Source organism: Grampus griseus (genome assembly GCF_964374135.1).
Source record: "Grampus griseus genome assembly, chromosome: 11".
Lineage (NCBI taxonomy): Eukaryota > Metazoa > Chordata > Mammalia > Artiodactyla > Delphinidae > Grampus > Grampus griseus.
In genome coordinates, this window is record NC_139005.1 from 6,278,201 (window position 1) to 6,296,085 (window position 17,885).

General features: G+C 56.4%; 2 protein-coding genes across 6 annotated transcripts; one reads left to right on the plus strand and one right to left on the minus strand.

Moving 5' to 3' along the window:
* Nucleotides 1–583: 583 nt before the first annotated feature.
* Nucleotides 584–2,372, minus strand: CDCA3 (cell division cycle associated 3; the record flags this gene model as incomplete). 2 transcript variants are annotated; one of them, XM_082665422.1, is made up of 5 exons in its annotated part: nucleotides 584–739; nucleotides 866–969; nucleotides 1,107–1,325; nucleotides 1,879–2,005; nucleotides 2,253–2,372. In XM_082665422.1, the coding sequence occupies 5 exons, from the start codon at nucleotides 2,370–2,372 to the stop codon at nucleotides 584–586; spliced, it is 726 nt and encodes a 241-aa protein (XP_082521548.1). The 2 variants fall into 2 exon arrangements, with proteins under 2 accessions (XP_082521548.1, XP_082521547.1); XM_082665421.1 differs by having other exon boundaries at nucleotides 1,107–1,400.
* Nucleotides 2,373–3,499: 1,127 nt separating this feature from the next.
* USP5 (ubiquitin specific peptidase 5) lies at nucleotides 3,500–16,558 on the plus strand. 4 transcript variants are annotated; one of them, XM_082665383.1, is made up of 20 exons: nucleotides 3,500–3,690; nucleotides 6,682–6,807; nucleotides 7,057–7,123; nucleotides 7,320–7,453; nucleotides 7,610–7,755; nucleotides 8,000–8,184; nucleotides 8,664–8,758; nucleotides 9,312–9,505; nucleotides 10,230–10,301; nucleotides 10,670–10,757; nucleotides 10,886–11,011; nucleotides 11,486–11,639; nucleotides 11,975–12,149; nucleotides 12,753–12,841; nucleotides 13,660–13,851; nucleotides 14,354–14,497; nucleotides 14,583–14,728; nucleotides 14,948–15,101; nucleotides 15,225–15,309; nucleotides 15,933–16,558. In XM_082665383.1, the coding sequence occupies exons 1-20, from the start codon at nucleotides 3,580–3,582 to the stop codon at nucleotides 16,024–16,026; spliced, it is 2,577 nt and encodes an 858-aa protein (XP_082521509.1). In that variant the 5' UTR covers nucleotides 3,500–3,579; the 3' UTR covers nucleotides 16,027–16,558. The 4 variants fall into 4 exon arrangements, with proteins under 4 accessions (XP_082521509.1, XP_082521510.1, XP_082521511.1 ...); XM_082665384.1 differs by having other exon boundaries at nucleotides 3,506–3,690; nucleotides 7,057–7,180; XM_082665385.1 differs by having other exon boundaries at nucleotides 3,506–3,690; nucleotides 7,057–7,180; nucleotides 13,660–13,782.
* Nucleotides 16,559–17,885: the final 1,327 nt, after the last annotated feature.

The following is a 17,885-nucleotide window of genomic DNA, read 5'->3' on the forward strand; positions in this document are numbered from 1 at the left end:
CATACAGAGTGAAGTAAGTCAGAAAGAGAAAAACAAAAATCGTATATTAACACATATATGTGGAATCTAGAAAAATGGTACAGATGAACCTATTTGCAAAGCAGAAACAGAGACACAGACATAGAGAACAAATGTATGGACACAAACGGGGGCTGGGATGAATTGGGAGATTGGGATGGACATATATACACTACTATGCATAAAATAGACAACTGAGAACCTACTGTACAGCACAGGGAACTCTACTCAGTGCTCTGTGGTGACTTAAATGGGAAGGAAATCCAAAAAAGAGGGGATATATGTATACGTATAGCTGATTCACTTTGCTGTACAGCAGAAACTAACACAACATTGTAAAGCAACTATACTCCGATAAAAAAAAAATCATTTAAAATCACTTGCTTTAATATACAGAAACACATAAAACACAAAGGAAGCCAAGGAAGCTCTCAGTCCCAGAGTTGGTAGTGTAGGGGGAGTTGAAGAAAACGAGCCTTTCCAGTCTCCCAGGGAAAGAAGGGGTGAGAGTACACAGAATATCACTAGGCCCCTGGTGAGTCCCAGTGCTGGGGCCGTGCGTGCCCTAGTTCTCTACCAAAGGAAAGTGCTGATTTTCCTTGTCGTGGCCCTGGCCTTGCTCCCATGCTCGTCCTCCAGTTTTCAGAAGTCGTCCAGTTCCCAGAACGGCCCCTTCCTTTAGTTCCCTAACATTTTCACTCAGGGGAGAAGGCCGCTTTCCCTGCAAAAGGCAGTGGGCAAGATGAGGGAGGGCGGGAGGTTGTTCAGGGGAGAGAAGATAGGGGAATAGGGCTCCCATCTTTACGTTGGATTTCCTAGTAATAGCTTTCACCCTCTCCCCCTTTACCTGTCGTGGTGTCAGAGTCCCAGGGGAGTTGTCATCCTGCAGGATGGTGAGAGGAGATCTCCCTAGCACCTTGCTGTTTGCTTTCCATCTGCTGCACTTAGAACCTAGAGTTGGTAAGGAGTTAAAACAAGGAGCCAAGATTAGGGGTTTACAGTTTATTTCTCCTCCATCCATTCATGGACATTATCCCAGAGTGTTCTCCCAATTTCTCTACCCCATACCTTGCCCTTAGATTCTGTACCTGAAGACCAAGGAGTCTCGGGGTCTCTCGAGGGCTTGTCTGAGTCCTGGCTGGCCATAGCGGTTTCTGAGGCATGTCCTATTTCCTCCTTGGAAAACACCTGCCTGGAGGGGAGTTCAGTCTGGCTCCAAGGTGACATCTGATCCTCAAGGGAAAACTGGGTGCCCAGAGGCAAGTCCAGTGGAGAAGATGAAGGTGTCTCTAGGGGCAGAACAGGCTCTGGGGGAAGATTTAATTTGGGGTCTTCGGTCTCAAATACGTCACTCAGCTGTTTCACCAGTGGGCTTGGGGGCTCTATGGGGGGGAGAAGTGAGGTGAGATAGTGACCCTCTGTTACAAAGCATTCAGCAAGGAGGACAAGATACATGAGCCTTAGGAGTCACGCCCTGGTGGGTGAGGGACTGGGAAGAGAGAAGTTGGTGAGAGGGAGCAAAGTGTTGAGAAAAGAGTGACATGGGGGCTTCCGTGGTGGCGCAGTGGTTGAGAGTCCGCCTGCCGATGCAGGGGACACAGGTTCGTGCCCCGGTCCGGGAGGATCCCACATGCCGCGGAGCGGCTGGGCCCGTGAGCCGTGGCCGCTGAGCCTGCGCGCCCGGAGCCTGTTGCTCCGCAACAGGAGAGGCCACAGCAGTGAGAGGCCCGCGTACCGAGAAAAAAAAAAAAAAGAGTGACATGGGTTCAAAGCAGGAGGATGGAGGCCCCTTCTGATAATGCTGTCACCCAAGGATGCCAGGTGACAGCGTTACCAGGATTCCCTGGGCCCAACACTTACCTCCGCTGGTCTTCATAGGTGTCCGTGCAATGCCAAGGGTAGGAGAGCGGGGATCTGAGTCCTGGGACTGCTTAGGGCCCTCCAGCTGCTCCCCTGCTGGCAGGTTTGGCTGAGGAGAGCTCTCTACCTGTCAGGACCAAAGGCTAGAACAAGTCTGGGCCCTCACTCTTCCCCGCCAGGTCTCTAGCCTCAGGTCCACACTCCAGACGAGAATTGCCAAGGCCCTCAGACACCCAGCCTACTTCACCGGGATTGAGAATGTGGAAAATAAGGCGGGGGGTGGTGGCGGGGAGTGAGCGCTCTCAGAATCAGGTTAGGCAGAGGCCCCCAAATTCAGACAGTTTCGCTGCCTCCCCCACCCCGATCCTGAGTACCTGGATGGGAGTGCGCAGGATGCCGGCGCTGGGTGAACGGGGGTCCGCCACGCGAGCCAGCAGCTTGTTGTGAGGCGGAGGCCGCGCTGGAGTGACTGGGACGCTCTTGGCTGAGCCCATCTCAAGCAGGAGAAATAGGAGGGGGCAGGGCCCGGCCCGGGCGAGGAAGGGATGCCTGTGAGAAGTGACTCAGGTCTCAGTCCCTACCGCGACCACGTTCGCCCTCTGACTCCAGACCACCCGAACTTCCCCAGTTCCCCGCTGAGGAAGCGCCTGGCCGCCGGGCCAGAGGTCTCAGAGGGGATGATGACCGATACAGACAACAAGGCAGCTCCTTCTGGGCCTCCGGGGCCCGCTAACTTATTCACTAATTTATTCACATCACTTACCGGGCCCCAGTTCCAGCTTTGGATGCAAAACAGCTCGATCCTCAACTCCCGAAGCTAAGTTTCAAACTTCCCGCCACGCCCCTGCCTTGACCCTATTGGCTGAGTCGACCCTGGTTCCTATAGGTCCGCTATGTGAGACCCGCCTCCAGTGCAGGAAGCCATTGGGCTGGGAGGACGTCTATCATGGGGACGGTGGGGCCAATGGACGACGGCTTGACTTGCCAGGGGTGACGCCTCCTCGATAGAGGGACTTTTGTTCGGGCTGCGAGCTGTCTGTCGTAAGACTTTGCAGAATGCCAGTTTTCGCTTTTGAGACCTTCAGTTTCGAAATCAAATGATTTTATTAAAAAATAGAATCATGAATTATTATGTACATATCCAGCTGGAGACAGAGTTATGAAGATTTTTCTGAGGCCAAAGAGATCGTAATCTTTATTGGTCGACGGAGTTAGCAATCACTCGACACTAACTCTCAAACCCCGCCTCATTGGACAGCCCCTTTTCAAATATCAATACTACAACTGCCCTTCTATTTTCCCATTGGACAGGTCCCCAGGAAAGTTTCTGGGATTGACTGGTTTAAACCACCGTCAGTTTCTGCTCTTCAATAGACAGCACACTAATGGATTGTAGGGTACCGGAGTCCCAGCAGCCAAAACTCCGGGACCCATCTCACTGCTCTACGTGCGCTCTAACCTGGAGGAGTGGGATTGGCTCTTCCGAGCATCGATTGCATTAGAAGCGCTTTTCATTGGCGATAGTCAAGAGACGGGCAGAGGGCGGAGCACTAGCGGGCAGGCTCCGTCCAACTGCCATTCTCGCCTGTCTTTCCTTCAGCGCATGCGCCTAACGAGTGGCGCTCATTGGACTAAAGGGTAGGGGGTGGGGGACTAGAAGCGGTGGGAGCCGCTGTGTGTCGAGGAGCTGCTGCCGGTGTCATGGCGGAGCTGAGTGAGGAGGCGCTGCTGTCAGTATTACCGACTATCCGGGTCCCCAAGGCTGGAGACCGGGTCCACAAAGACGAGTGCGCCTTCTCCTTCGACACACCGGTAAGCCCATTCCCCACGGCCGCAGCGAGCACGACTTCCTTCCATCGCCCTGGTCATTCCGCCGGGGCCTGCAAGTCTTGGGCCACCGCCTCCCTGCGGTGCACCATGGGACTTGTAGTCTCCCACGCTACCCCTGCCGTTGCTTCGAATTCGCGGGAGCTGTCGTGTGACTACCGCCCCCGGAAGCCACCGCGCCCGCCTCACCCGCACCCGGTCTCGTGGAGCACTGTGGGGATTGTAGTCGCTCACTCCCTTCGTTACCGTTCTAAGCCAGAGGCGCAACCCAGTTGCCAGACTACATCTCCCATGTGGGCCCCTGCGAAAGCCTGGGAGTTGGCCTTGCCTATCGCGCATGGCTCTCCGGGTTTTGTAGTCTCGTGTGGGAGGGATGGTGCAACCCCCACACACAGTTCTGGGCCCGGGTTGGGGTAGGAGGGTGGGGACTGCAGTTCCCAGGCGACTAGTAGTCTGGAAGTGGCCTTGAAGAAACCCGGTTCTGAAAAAGGCAGAGTTAGAGAGCCTCCACCCATGGTTAATATGGACAGGGGCCGGGGAGGTGGGTCATTGGTGGTAGGGAGAGGAGGAAAGAGGAGAGGAAAGCCCTAGTTGTTTCTCCTTTGAGGTGAATTATGGCCGCAAACCTCTCTCTTTCTCCCGCCCATCACAGAGAGCAGAGGGAACCCTTTTGAAAGTATTCCCAGAGAGGTGGTTTCTTTCGTGTTGGGTACTAAGGCCCTTTTCCCATCCCGCTCCCACTCCTGACTAGTTAGGCAAAGCCGCCGCCCACACCGTGCTTCACGTTTTGCAGGCTCCACCCGGTACCTCCCTCCCTTCCTGCAGTTCTGCCTTCCTGTGACACCCTGAGGCAGACACAAGCCTCCAGCTAGGCCAGAGCCTGAACTGAGAGGGCAGCAGCCTGGCTGGGATCCGCCCCCCTCACCACCCCTCCCTCAAGCCGCTGCTGGGCCCTGCCCAGGGTGTTCAGCCAGACCAGCTCATGGCCGGGAAAACTGCAAGTCAGAGTGGAAAGGCTTCATTAATGCATCGCCAGTGCTGGGGATAGCAGCGTGATCTGAGGCCCAGTTCAGGATCATCACTGTGATTTGTAGGTTACTTGGTTTGCTAGGCTTTGATCTGGGCCCCAGACAATGTGCTGCTTCTCTGAAGTCTGGCTTTGGCAGAGCTAAAAGAGGACGGCTGCTCAGAGCAGAGCTCCAGGGTTCCCAATCTTTGGTGGAGTCAGCGTCTTCTCTTTGCAACATAGGAGTTTAATCACTGCAGAGCTCCCAGAGGCCTCCCAGTCTTATCAAGTGCATACATTGGTGAAGCACTGTCTTTCTCAGGAGGGAAAGGTTTTTTCCTCAATTATCAACAGATGGTAGAAGTCTCCCTTCTTTCAATTACCTACAGTGGCTCCTTCTCTACACGCCTGTCCCTCTCCTTAGTAATGGTTTGAACAATCCAAAAGGGGCTTTTGTAATCTCATTACACTTTCCTTCTCTCACTCCAAGTCAGGAGATCTCCATTGGTTGGCTTTGCTAACCAACTTCTGGCATATTTGATTATCTTCAAATTGGGTTCATGGTAGAAAAAGCTTATATGACCTCCGTGATGAGAAATGCTGTATTTGTTCATGAACGTTATAACCCACACTGTTCTAGGGAGTGGTACAGAGCAATCTATGGGACTGAGAACTGCGGTGCGGTGCCCTATTTTTTTTTTTTTTTTTTTTTTTTTTTTTGCGGTACGCAGGCCTCTCACTGTTGTGGCCTCTCCCGTTGCGGAGCACAGGCTCCGGACGTGCAGGCTCAGCGGCCATGGCTCACGGGCCCAACCGCTCCGCGGCATGTGGGATCTTCCCAGACCGGGGCACGAACCCGTGTCCCCTGCATCGGCAGGAGGACTCTCAACCACTGCGCCACCAGGGAAGCCCCTGGTGCCCTATTTTTAACTCACAGCAGAGAATTTTTCAAGGCCACTGAGGCTTTAATTCCAGGAAGAAGATGCCTGTTGTTGCTTGGATCTGAGGGAAGACTCTTGTCCAATTTCCTCCTTCTCCATCACTCTCTTCACAAGGGCGCGGGTGGACTTGCTCAGTTTGGGGAAAGCCCGTCTTCCCTCCTCAGCTGTGATTTACAGTGGACACTTGTCTTTCCCTGTTTTCTTCCTGGGTCATGTGTGTTCTTGTCTCAGAAGGTGTTGATAGATGGTTCTAGAAAGAGGATGGCTTTGAGGTTGGAGGTTGATGGGACTTCAGTGGGGATTTGGTTATTGGTCGGGGGCGGGAGGGGCGAAGCATCAGGGCGGTGACTGGAGGATGCTGGACTTCATGTCCTTGCCAGACTGGGTCCCAGTTCAGCTGTGAGCCCCAAGCAAGGCATTGTTCTCCTGGAGCCAGACCTCAGCAGGCAAGGAAGGAGGAGACCAGTGTGGACCAGGGATCGACTGCCTAGTAGAGTGAGGGAAGGGAAAGGTCTGGCCTTGCTGGCGAGCTCGGGCTTAGGTGTCTTGTTCAGGTGCTGGCATCTGTGCTCCTCCGCTCTGGAAGGTTTGCTGAATCTTAGAGGTCGGGTGGGGTTGGTCATGGTGTCCCTAGATTAGGTTCAGTGTCTGACATGGAGGTCTTTCCAAGTCTATGGTAGTTGATCCCCGTTCACTCTCCGGATCTCTGGGCTCCAGGAAAGAGGTAAAGGGAGTTCTCTGCAGTATACCAGAGGGCTCCCAAGAAGAAGCAAGAAGGAAGAGGAATGGTGACTGATAGGTGTTGCTCAGCCCCGGTGTCCTTGTGGGTTGTTATCAAAGTCACAGGAGGATGGGGAGACCCTTAGCCAGGTGCCAGGTCCTAGAAGGCTAAGTGACTCGCCACAAGCCACACGGTGCTTGAGGACAGATCTTGCTTCCGGAAACCAGCAGTTTCTGACTCCAGGTCTTGGTCTCCCCTGGCCAGGCTTCATCCTGCCTGTGTTCCCTCCCCTGCCTCTTGTCCTGCAGGAGTCTGAGGGTGGCCTCTACATCTGCATGAACACATTCCTGGGTTTTGGGAAACAGTATGTGGAGAGACATTTCAACAAGACCGGCCAGCGAGTGTACCTGCACCTCCGGCGGACCCGGCGCCCGGTAGGCGAGGCCTGAGGACATTCGGGCACATCCCACTGGGCCCCCGTATTGAATCTGTCTGTTCCATCCTGACCTCCCGCAGGCCTCAGTTTCCCCCTCACCTATTTCTGTTGGTGTCATTAAAACCCAGCATGTGTGTTTTTTAGCTCCTTTGTCTTCCGAGATTAGCCCACTCCATCCCGTCCATCCTCCTCATTTGTACCTTCCTTGGTGCTCATGGCTGACGCTGCCCTTCCTGCCTCGTTGCAGAAAGAGGAAGACACAACTGCAGGCACTGGAGACCCTCCCCGCAAGAAGCCCACCCGTCTGGCTATCGGTGAGCATCACGGCCGTCCTGTTCTCCTCCCTGAGCTGGCCATTCCTGCTCTCAGAGGTACTAGGAAAGCCCCAGAAGGATGGCCTGATCTGTGGCCCTGAAGCCCTGGAGGGGACAAGGTGAAGTGCTGTCTCAGAGGAGGGGTGTTGACCTGTGGTGGTGGTCCTACCCCCTCTCTTCTTCCCTGTCTTACCAGGTGTCGAAGGCGGGTTTGAGCTCAACGAGGAGAAGTATGAATACGATGAGGATGTAAAAATCGTCATTTTGCCGGATTACCTGGAGATAGCCCGGGATGGGTTGGGGGGACTGCCTGACATTGTCAGAGATCGGGTATGAATACCTTCCTGCCCTACCGAAGATTCTAGGGCAGGCGGGGCCAGAGCAGTGATGTCGTGGGCAAGGCCCGAGAAAGCTGAAGACCACGGGGCTAGAGGGGCACGTGGGGCTATGGGCTGGGTCCTGTCTCTCACCCTCTGCTTCCCCCAGGTGACCAGTGCGGTGGAGGCCCTACTGTCGGCCGACTCAGCCTCCCGCAAGCAGGAGGTGCAGGCCTGGGATGGGGAAGTACGGCAGGTGTCTAAGCATGCCTTCAACGTCAAGCAGCTGGACAGCCCTGCTCGAATCCCTCCCTGGTGAGGCCTGGCCCCTCCACCTCGGGGTGCAGCCCCCAGAGCTGGGGCCAAGAGGCCACCCTCCTGGGGGTCTGCTGGGAGAGAGGGTCGGGAGCAGGCTAAGGAGGGAGACCTGGGGGAGCTGAGCTAAGTGAGGGCATCTCCAGAGGAGAGCAGAAGAGAGAGGTCTTGGACCAGCGGGGGACCCACCTCTCCCATAACCCCCTGACCCATATTTCGGCTAATTTTCTTCTCCCGGGGTTAGTGGCTGGAAGTGCTCCAAGTGCGACATGAGGGAGAACCTGTGGCTCAACCTGACCGATGGCTCCATCCTCTGTGGCCGGCGCTACTTCGACGGCAGCGGGGGCAACAACCACGCCGTGGAGCACTACAGGGAGACGGGCTACCCGCTAGCCGTCAAGCTGGGCACCATCACACCTGACGGAGCTGGTACTACCCCCCCCCCCCCCCCCCCCCCCCGCCGACCACCTCCACGCGGAAATCGCTGGGTCTTAACCCTTAACTCATCTCACGTGACACGAACAAGACGCCAGTTTGTTCTCTTGATAAACGATGAAAATATTGCAGTAAAACTGAATTTTCAGTTAACCCCCAAATCTCAGTCCCCTTCCTAGGGGTCACCATCGTTGTCTCTTAGTGAGTATTCTTTCAAACCCATCTCACTCTAGAACCTTACTTGTAGGGTGGAGGCACAAGGAATTCCAACCCTTGTCCTGTTTCACCCCATCTTCCCGGACAGCCAGTCCCAGAAGGGCTTACGGCCTCACTGATGCTCGAGGGTGCCAAGAGCGTTACCCTCACGGCTCGTCCTTCTGTCCCACCGAGGCCCCTCAGGGCAGGGGGTGGGGTCGGTGGTCAGGCTGGGCCTGAGCCGCCCCCTCTGACGCTGCTGCTGCTTCCAATGCTAGATGTGTACTCATACGACGAGGATGACATGGTCCTGGACCCCAACCTGGCCGAGCACCTGTCCCACTTTGGTATCGACATGCTGAAGATGCAGAAGGTGAGACCCCTTCAGCTTCTAGAATCGTTTCATCATTCACTGACTACTCCTGAGCCCCTGCTATGTGCTGGTCACTGCAAATGAGACGGGGTGGTCCTCGCTCTCATAGGCTTCTATTCCAGATAAGAGGCAGGCATTGATCAGATGCTCACGCAGATACGGGAGTTACTGCAGACTGTGGAGGGTGTGCAGGAGTTTCCAGGGGGCCGCCTAGTCCAGGGAATGGAGGAAATGGCCCTGAGGAAGTGATGCTTGGGTGATCTGAGGGTGAGAAGGGGTGACTTCAGCATGGATGAACGCTTTAGCTCGGGGGAGTTGAGTTCGTTTCATCCGCTCATTTGGGCAGAGGCCTGCTGCCTAACGGGCCCCTGGGACAGTTGCCTGTGGCCTTCCGGAACTTGCACTGGAGGATACCCAATGGGCCTCCCGTGTCAGAGCCCGTAATTCAGCACATTCCAGGCTCCAGCTGGCTCTCGTCCTAGACCAAGTGAGAGAACGGAAAAGACGCAGGGCTGCGTTCCTTAGCCTGTCTGAGGTGCCCCTTCCTGTGCAGACGGACAAGACGATGACGGAGTTGGAGATAGACATGAACCAGCGCATCGGCGAGTGGGAGCTGATCCAGGAGTCGGGGGTGCCGCTCAAGCCCCTGTTCGGGCCCGGCTACACAGGCATCCGCAACTTGGGCAACAGCTGCTACCTCAACTCGGTGGTCCAGGTGCTCTTCAGCATCCCCGACTTCCAGAGGAAGTGAGTGCTGCCCTCTCCCCCAGGCCAGCCCCCGGGCTCTGCGCCCATGACGCCCGCTCCTCCCCTGGCCCCCAGCCTCCAGGCACCCTCCTTTGGCTGCCCTCAGACCCTCTGTTCTAGCTCAGTCTTAGCTCCTGGTACACTGCGAGGGGAGCAGGTTCTAGGGCTGCATCACTGTCAACCCGGCCACACACAAACCCACTGGTGGGGCCAGACACCCAACCCCAGGGCCCCCCGAGGCCTCCTGACTGACTCAAGGGCGAGCAGGTGGTCTTTATTTTAGGCCAGTGACATCAGGTGAGCACCTAACAGGTACATGGAGCATTTGGGGATAGGGGAGGGCTAGGGACTTGACGATAGAAGAAAGGCAGGTTCTCAGCATAAGTGAGTGTCTAATTGGGAAGGCCTGGTACACACGTGAAAACTTAGAACACATTGACACATTCTGTTCAAAGAATATGAACCGTATTTATCCTTCTCCTGGGCTGTCTTCTCCCTTCCCCCGACTCTCTGTCAGGGACGGGGCTGGAGTGCCCTGCATGCCGACCAAGTTGGAAATGGGAGGGAGGGCAGGTTGCTGGAAAGAAGTGGACCCCAAGGGTCAACTGCGTGCCTCCCCGCTCTGGAGGGAACCTGTTCCCTGAGCTGGTAGATAATTACTCCCTTCCCTTTTCCTCTGGGGCTGGACCAAAGCCCCTCCAATGACCCTTCCCTTTGCTCTCAGATATGTGGATAAGCTGGAGAAGATCTTCCAGAACGCCCCGACGGACCCGACCCAGGACTTCAGCACCCAGGTGTATGTAGCCAGTCCTGTGCGCCTTCTCGCTCCTCCATGACCCCCTGGAGTGGACAGCAGTTCAGCCCCCGGCCAGCTAGAGGCAGTTCAGCCCCCGGCCGGCTAGAGGCAGTTCAGCCCCCGGCCGGCTAGAGGCAGTTCAGCCCCTGGCCGGCTAGAGGCAGTTCAGCCCCCGGCCGGCTAGAGGCTCTCAGATGACTGCCTGCTGGGCACGCTGTCTGCCTTGAGTTGGGTTCCCATGGAATCTAAGGTTTTTCACATTTAAGGGAGTTGTCTAAGGGGGCTTTGAGCAGGGGTTGAGTTGGGGAGGATGAGGTGTAGATGGGTGTCAGATGGAAGCTGAGTGGTTCTCTTGGATGTCAACGCAGGGCCAAGCTGGGCCATGGCCTTCTCTCGGGAGAGTATTCCAAGCCAGCAGCAGAGTCGGGCGACGGGGAGCAGGTGCCGGAACAGAAGGTGAGTCTGGGCCTCCATCCCTTTCAGGCTCTGGAATTGTGGGCAAACTGAGATCCGGGAGGTGTCTAAAGAAGGCCACTTGGTGGCCTCTCGGGCCCCAGCTGAATCGCCGCCCTGGCTCTGCCTAGGACGTCCAAGATGGCATCGCCCCTCGGATGTTCAAGGCCCTCATTGGCAAGGGTCACCCTGAGTTCTCCACCAACCGGCAGCAGGATGCCCAAGAATTCTTCCTTCACCTTATCAACATGGTGGAGGTGAGGGCGCTCTTCACACACCTGCTGTCTGCCTGCGATTCAGGTCCCTCCCTTCTCCTTGCTGCCCATTCTTTCCTATCAGCCCTAACCCACTCCCAGCCCCGGGACCCCACAGCCTACACGCCCTGAGCTTTCCCTGCGAGGAGCGGCTGCACCTGAGAAGCGCAGCAAAGGAGCGACCCTCACAGTCGCTGGGCTTGCAGCCTAATGAAGGATGCACCCAAAGAAAACGATAGGCGGTTGCTTAGCACTTAGAAAGTACAGACACTTCGCCACGTAGTCCCACCGTGTCCGGATGGGCCAGAACTGGCGGGGTTGATTAGGGAAGGCTTCTGCTCTGCTCTGGCATCCCTGCCCCTCTTCGTGGTTGTCTCTCTTCCACTCCCCTCTCTCCCTGACCCGCCAGTGACTCTTTTAGGCTCCCATCCCAGTGCCTGGCTGCCCAGACCTCCCCACCCTGCCTCTTCCCCATAGAGGAATTGCCGGAGCTCTGAAAATCCTAATGAAGTGTTCCGCTTCCTGGTGGAAGAAAAGATCAAGTGCCTGGCAACGGAGAAGGTGAAGTACACCCAGCGAGTGGACTACATCATGCAGCTGCCTGTGCCCATGGACGCGGCCCTGAACAAAGGTGGGCACTCTGCTCTCCCAGCGGGGCCTGGAGGCGGAGGCTGAGGCCTGGGAGCAGTGCTTGGGTGCCTTACAGAAGCAGAGCCCGTGGTCCGCCCTGCTCCGCGGCCAGAGGGCCGAGGCGGGGCTGTTGGGGGCAGGTGGGATTAACCTTGCCTGCAGCTGGTCAGCAGAGCTGTGTTGAGAAAGAGGCAAGATCACAGACGGACGTGTGTCCGGTAGGTTTGGAGAGGTGGAGGAGCTGAGGTTGTCGTGGACGCAGCGCCAGTAGGGAGAGGCTCAGGGGGGAAAGAGGCAGCCCCCTCTGAAGGACCCACCCACTGATTCTGTCACCAGAGGAGCTCCTGGAGTATGAGGAGAAGAAGCGGCAAGCCGAAGAGGAGAAGCTGCCACTGCCAGGACTTGTTCGGGCCCAGGTGCCCTTCAGCTCCTGCCTGGAGGCCTATGGGGCCCCCGAGCAGGTAGATGACTTCTGGAGCACGGCCCTCCAGGCCAAATCAGTAGCCGTAAAGTAAGTCCTGTGGGTCTGGGCCCGAGTCAGTGTAAACCCAAAGATGCTGTCAGCCCTTCTTTTGCATTCTCGAGTCCCTTTGTGGTCGTAATCTCAGACTTGTGTCAGTTGAGGCTGGTGCCCCGGTCCAGGCGGCCCCACCAGGAGGGGACTCGGATAATTGCGACACGCTACCTTGACCTGCCCCTACCAGTCCCTCGTCTCTCTTGGGATGGAATCAGTTTCCAGGGCAGCCTCTCTCCGCTCACTTCCCCGATCCCGGCAAAGCACAGGCACTCAGTGACAGTCGTGGACAGAATTGAAACTTCCAGTATATGATCTTACTCTTTGCTAACCCATCATTGGGCATGAGCTTGAGATGTGAGAGTCTCTGGTTGCCGGGATTTCAGCCATGAAATCCATGCCCGCCGCCCCCCCCACGCCCCCTCACTTCCCCGGCTTCTGCTTCTCCGTGGCTACAGATGCTCTTCATGCCTGACCAGGGCAAGAAAAGAATATGGAGTGTCTTCTGGGCTGTTAGGGCTTCTATCCATGACAGGCTGAACCCGGGGTGGGGCTTTCAGGAGAGGTTCTCTGGGTACCAGGACGTTCTCTCTTCCCTAGGACCACGCGATTTGCCTCATTCCCTGACTACCTGGTCATCCAGATCAAGAAGTTCACCTTCGGCTTAGACTGGGTGCCCAAGAAACTGGGTATGGTGGCTGGGACGAGCAAGGGAGGCTAAGCAGAAAGCGCTAGAAAAAGAAGGGGCCTTAACACATAAACTAATGCTTCTCCAGCTTCCCTCCGAAAGGGGAAACATTACCTTAGATGTTTCAAAATGTGTCTAGTTTGAAAAGCGCTGACTAAAAATATTAAGACTTCTTTGACTTTTTACTTTTTTCACTACATTTTTTAATTGAAGTGTAGTTGATTTACAACGTTGAGTTAATTACTGCTGTACAGCAAGGTGATGCAGTTATATATACACATTCCTTTTCTTTCGCGTTCTTTTCCAGTGTGGTTTATCATAAGATCTTGAATACAGTTTGCTGTGCTGTACAGTAGGATCTTGTTGTTGAGCACTTCTTCGATTTCATAGTTATGACCTAAAACCGAAAGTTACCTTCATAGTTTTATATAATTGGCAAGATGCTCTCATTTTGATAACCTTGAAACAGTTTTTCACGGGCCTTACAGGCCCCTGATGACTTCGCCAACTGCAGAATTAACTTCATTTCCTAGATAAGTCGAGCCCCGCGGAAGTATAGAATCATTCTGCGGCGCGTTCGGAGGCGCCTTCCTGGCTCGTGGCTCATTGGTGGTAGATCCAGGACTGGAATCCTGGTCTCCTGAACCCCGGCCCCTGATGCTTTTTATTACACTGAGAACCCTGCAATGGGTCCTGCTCTGAGCAGCATCTTACTACAGAGCAGGATGGGGGCAGGGGCTTGAGATTCCTGGAGTGCTTATACCCAGAGGGCCTCGGGGAGCTGCTGAGGTGACCTCTGTCCTGCTGTTCCACTTGCAGATGTATCCATCGAGATGCCAGAGGAGCTAGACATCTCCCAGCTGAGGGGCACAGGGCTGCAGCCTGGAGAGGAGGAGCTGCCCGACATTGCCCCACCCCTGGTCACTCCGGATGAGCCCAAAGGTAGCCTTGGTTTCTATGGCAACGAAGACGAAGACTCCTTCTGCTCCCCTCACTTCTCCTCTCCGACATGTTAGTGACTCTTCTTCCTGCCTGTCTCTTTCCCTTGCTGATGGGGGTCTTCTCTGCCTGCCTCCCCTTGTCCCTGTCCATTGTGTTTCTCCTGTCCTCCCTTTCAAATTTCCTCTGCCCTCTTGATGGACGTGAGGACCAATAGAGCACCCCCAGCCACATCCTCTGTGTGGCTGGCTAATGGCCTCTGCCCTCGTTCACCTCGAGTTGGGTAGGGGGCGGGGGCAGGTTATCATACTCCAGAAACGGCCTGTTCTGAGAGAATGGGCAAGGAAGGGGCTCCCCGGGGGACCTCTAGCCTCAGTTCTGTACCTTGAGGATACTGCTGGCCACACGTGATGTCGTTTTGTCATTTTAGTTCTGGAATAAGGTGCCAGGCCATGGAGGAAAAACACATGGAACGGGTGGCTGGAAGAGGGCTGGGGGTGGACTGTGGGAGCGAGGAGGGGCAGGGAGTGGCCCAAGGAGTCAGGCCCCTGTGCCTGCGCTTCTCCGCCAACAGCGCCCATGTTGGATGAATCGGTCATCATCCAGCTGGTGGAGATGGGCTTCCCGATGGACGCCTGCCGCAAAGCAGTCTACTACACGGGCAACAGCGGGGCCGAGGCCGCCATGAACTGGGTCATGTCGCACATGGATGACCCGGGTAAGCAGAGCTGGGGAGCTGGGGGGTGGTGAGCAGGCAGGGCCAGCACCCTCCCGCAAACACTTCAAACCCTTCACATCCGCAGATTTTGCAAACCCCCTCATCCTGCCTGGCTCCAGTGGGCCCGGCTCCACAAGCGCAGCAGCTGACCCCCCGCCAGAGGACTGTGTGACCACCATCGTCTCCATGGGCTTCTCCCGGGACCAGGCCCTGAAAGCCCTGCGGGCCACGGTATGGGCGTCCCCAGATGAGGGCGGGACCTGTGGGAAGAAGCGGGTGGGAGCGAGGTTCCATCCCTCGTGAGCAAGACCGAGGATGACCTGTGTGGTACGGCCAGTCTGGGGCTCTGCCCTTTAGCGGCTGTGATAAGGGAGCAGAGGCCTTCACTGGGGGCTTTCTTGACCCTGACTTTGCTAAAAAATAAAAAGTAACGCTTCCCTCCTCTCCCAGAATAATAGTTTAGAACGGGCTGTGGACTGGATCTTCAGTCACATAGACGACCTGGACGCGGAAGCTGCCATGGACATCTCCGAGGGCCGCTCAGCTGCTGACTCCATCTCCGAGTCCATACCGGTGGGACCTAAGGTCCGGGACGGTCCTGGAAGTGAGTGTCCCGGGGAACCAGGACGGGCGGGGGCTGATCCACACTCCCTGAAATCCCGTCCTGGGTGTGAGCTGCTGGGTGCATCCGCCCTCACTGTCTCCTCCCCTGCCCCTCCCTCCCTAGAGTATCAGCTCTTCGCCTTCATTAGTCACATGGGCACCTCAACCATGTGTGGTCACTACGTATGCCACGTCAAGAAGGAAGGCAGGTGAGGGGACAGCACGTGCCTTTTGAATGGGACAGTGTTTCTGGGGGTGGGGAGGGGCATCCTGGAAGTCCTAGAATATTTGTGAGGGACAATAAGGCATTGCCTGGTGGTGGCGCAAATTCACCAGAAATTGGCAGAAAGCCTGACGGCAGAGATGGGCAAACCTAGGGCCCAAGGGCTGAATCCCGCCACTTGCTTTTATAAATAACGTTTTTACAAGCATGGCCACACTTACTCGTTTATGTATTGCCTGTGGCTCTTTTCACGCTGCAACAGGCAGGCTGAGTAGTTGTGTCAGACCGGATGGCCTGCAAAACCTGAAACATTTCCTGTCTGGCCCTTGACAGACAAAGCTTGCTGATGCCTACCTAAAAGGAATGGGTGCAGGTGGCTGTAAAGATACCACAGGGTCTGAAGACACCGAGTAGAGTAGGAATGACCCTGTGAGATTAGGACGTTCCCTTGAGACAGGTGGCAGCTGGACTGTGGGTTTGGGGACCGAGGCAGAGAATGTTGGGAGCCTTTGCCCCCGAGTCACCAGGGTCAACTCCAGGGGCCACGTCAGAGAGACTGAGTTGCGAATGCCCGGGTTGTTCATCCTTTCCCCCCACCCCCTTCCCCAGATGGGTGATCTACAATGACCAGAAAGTGTGTGCCTCTGAGAAGCCGCCCAAGGACCTGGGCTACATCTACTTCTACCAGAGAGTGGCCAGCTAAGAGCCTGCCCTGAGCCCTTACCACTGAGGGCGGGGGACAGACCACCCAGCATGAGGGTCGGGCGCCCCCCTGCTCTGTTACCCTTTTTCTTTTCGTCCCCGGCAGCAGGGAAGAAGCTAGTGGCCATGGGAGAATGGCCAAGCAAAGCGGGGGGCGCTCGGGAGACTTTGGGGACAGAGCAGGAAGGGGACAGGAGGGGCCGGCTGCCTGTCTGTGAGGAGACTGTAGCTTTCCTGCCCTTGACCCCATAGTGCTCTGCTTCTCTGTGATCCTGCCGGCGTGGCGTGGAGCGGGCTTGTTTGTGTGTGTGGTGTGGGTGTAGCTTTGTGCAGCCTCTTCCACGGGAGGGGGCTTCTGTGCCTCCCCTCCCCACTTCGTGTTTGCTCCCCGTGTGGTCGGGCAAGGAGGGACATAAGGGAAATGGGGACCCCCCTCACCCTCCTGCCTCAGTCTTTTCCCCACCCTGTCTCTCCCCTGTCCTTCTCTGGAAAATGCCAAAATACAGGATGTGAATAAAAGTACAATGGTTCAATCGTGTCCTGTTTGATAACTGGGGGGAAACTGTTAACCCCCTGGGGTTAGCAGGAGGGCCAGTTTCTGAAAACTCCCGGCCCCAGCCCTTTGACCCTCATGCCCCCTCGTAGGCAGTTCTGTGCTTTTTACCATTCTAGCGCTCTTGGGAGATTGGGGGGTGAGTGAGGTGAGCACTGGGGGAGTAGAGGAAAGCTGAGGGGTGCGAGCTGTCAGATGAAGAAAAGTGGAGTGGGGCGACACAGAGCACGGATGGGGTGAAGAGTCCTTCCTTCCAGCCATCACAGGAGAGGGGGCCCAAATGGGTACCTCCCAAATGTCCCCAGTGGCTAGGGAGCCCTGGGCCCCAGGCCCTGCAGTCCCTTGTCAGGCCTTGGCCCGCTGGAGTAAAAAGTGGGGTACTCCATGGACTTCCCTGGTGGTGCAGTGGCTAAGAATCTGCCAATGCAGGAGACACGGGTTCGAGCCCTGGTCCGGGAAGATCCCACATGCCGCGGAGCAACTAAGCCCGTGTGCCACAACTACTACTGAGCCTGCGCTCTAGAGTCCGCAAGCCACAACTACTGAACCCCGTGCTCCGCAACAAGAGAAGCCACTGCAACGAGAAGCCCACGCACCGCAACGAAGAGTAGCCCCCGCTCATCGCAGCTAGAGAAAGCCCACGTGGAGCAGTGAAGACCCAACGCAGCCATAAATAAATAAATATATAATAAAATAAAGTTTTTTTAAAAAGTGGGGTACTCCTGGCGTCAGAGCAGACTTCTGAACTGCCTCTTTCTTAGCTGCACCGTCTCCACCCAACGTGGGCCGTCCCTCCACTTCTGAACCCTGTTACTTGCCCAGTTTCTGTTGGGCTGGGCTCGCCCTGGTAGGTCAAACGTGCCTGCTCAGCAGTCAGGGATGTGGCCGCTCCGATGGGGGAAGGGGGTTCATTTTCCCAGAGTTGGGAGAGATGCCCCTCAGGGCTCTGAGGCCAAGCCTGGGAGTGGAGTGGCCGGGCCTGCAGCCAGCGCCCCCCTCGGGATCCCTCTGGCCCTCTGGGGGGCTGCAGTCGTGAAGCGGGGGCTCCCCGGAGTGCCTGCCGGGCGCACAGTTCTCGCCTTCTCCCCAAAGTCTGGCAATTGCGGCTGAAGCGACTGTGAGCCCCCGACAGCCCAGGAACGTTGCTACAAAAACGGTGATAACGTCAGAACCTCGCAACGTGGGCGGCGGGCGGGGCCGGGGGCAGGGCCTCCGCGGGCTGGGGGCGGGGCCTGGGGCAGGGCTTCCTCGGGCCGGGCCAGTCATGGCAGAGGACGCGGTGGGGCGGAGTTCTGCCTCTCCGCGCT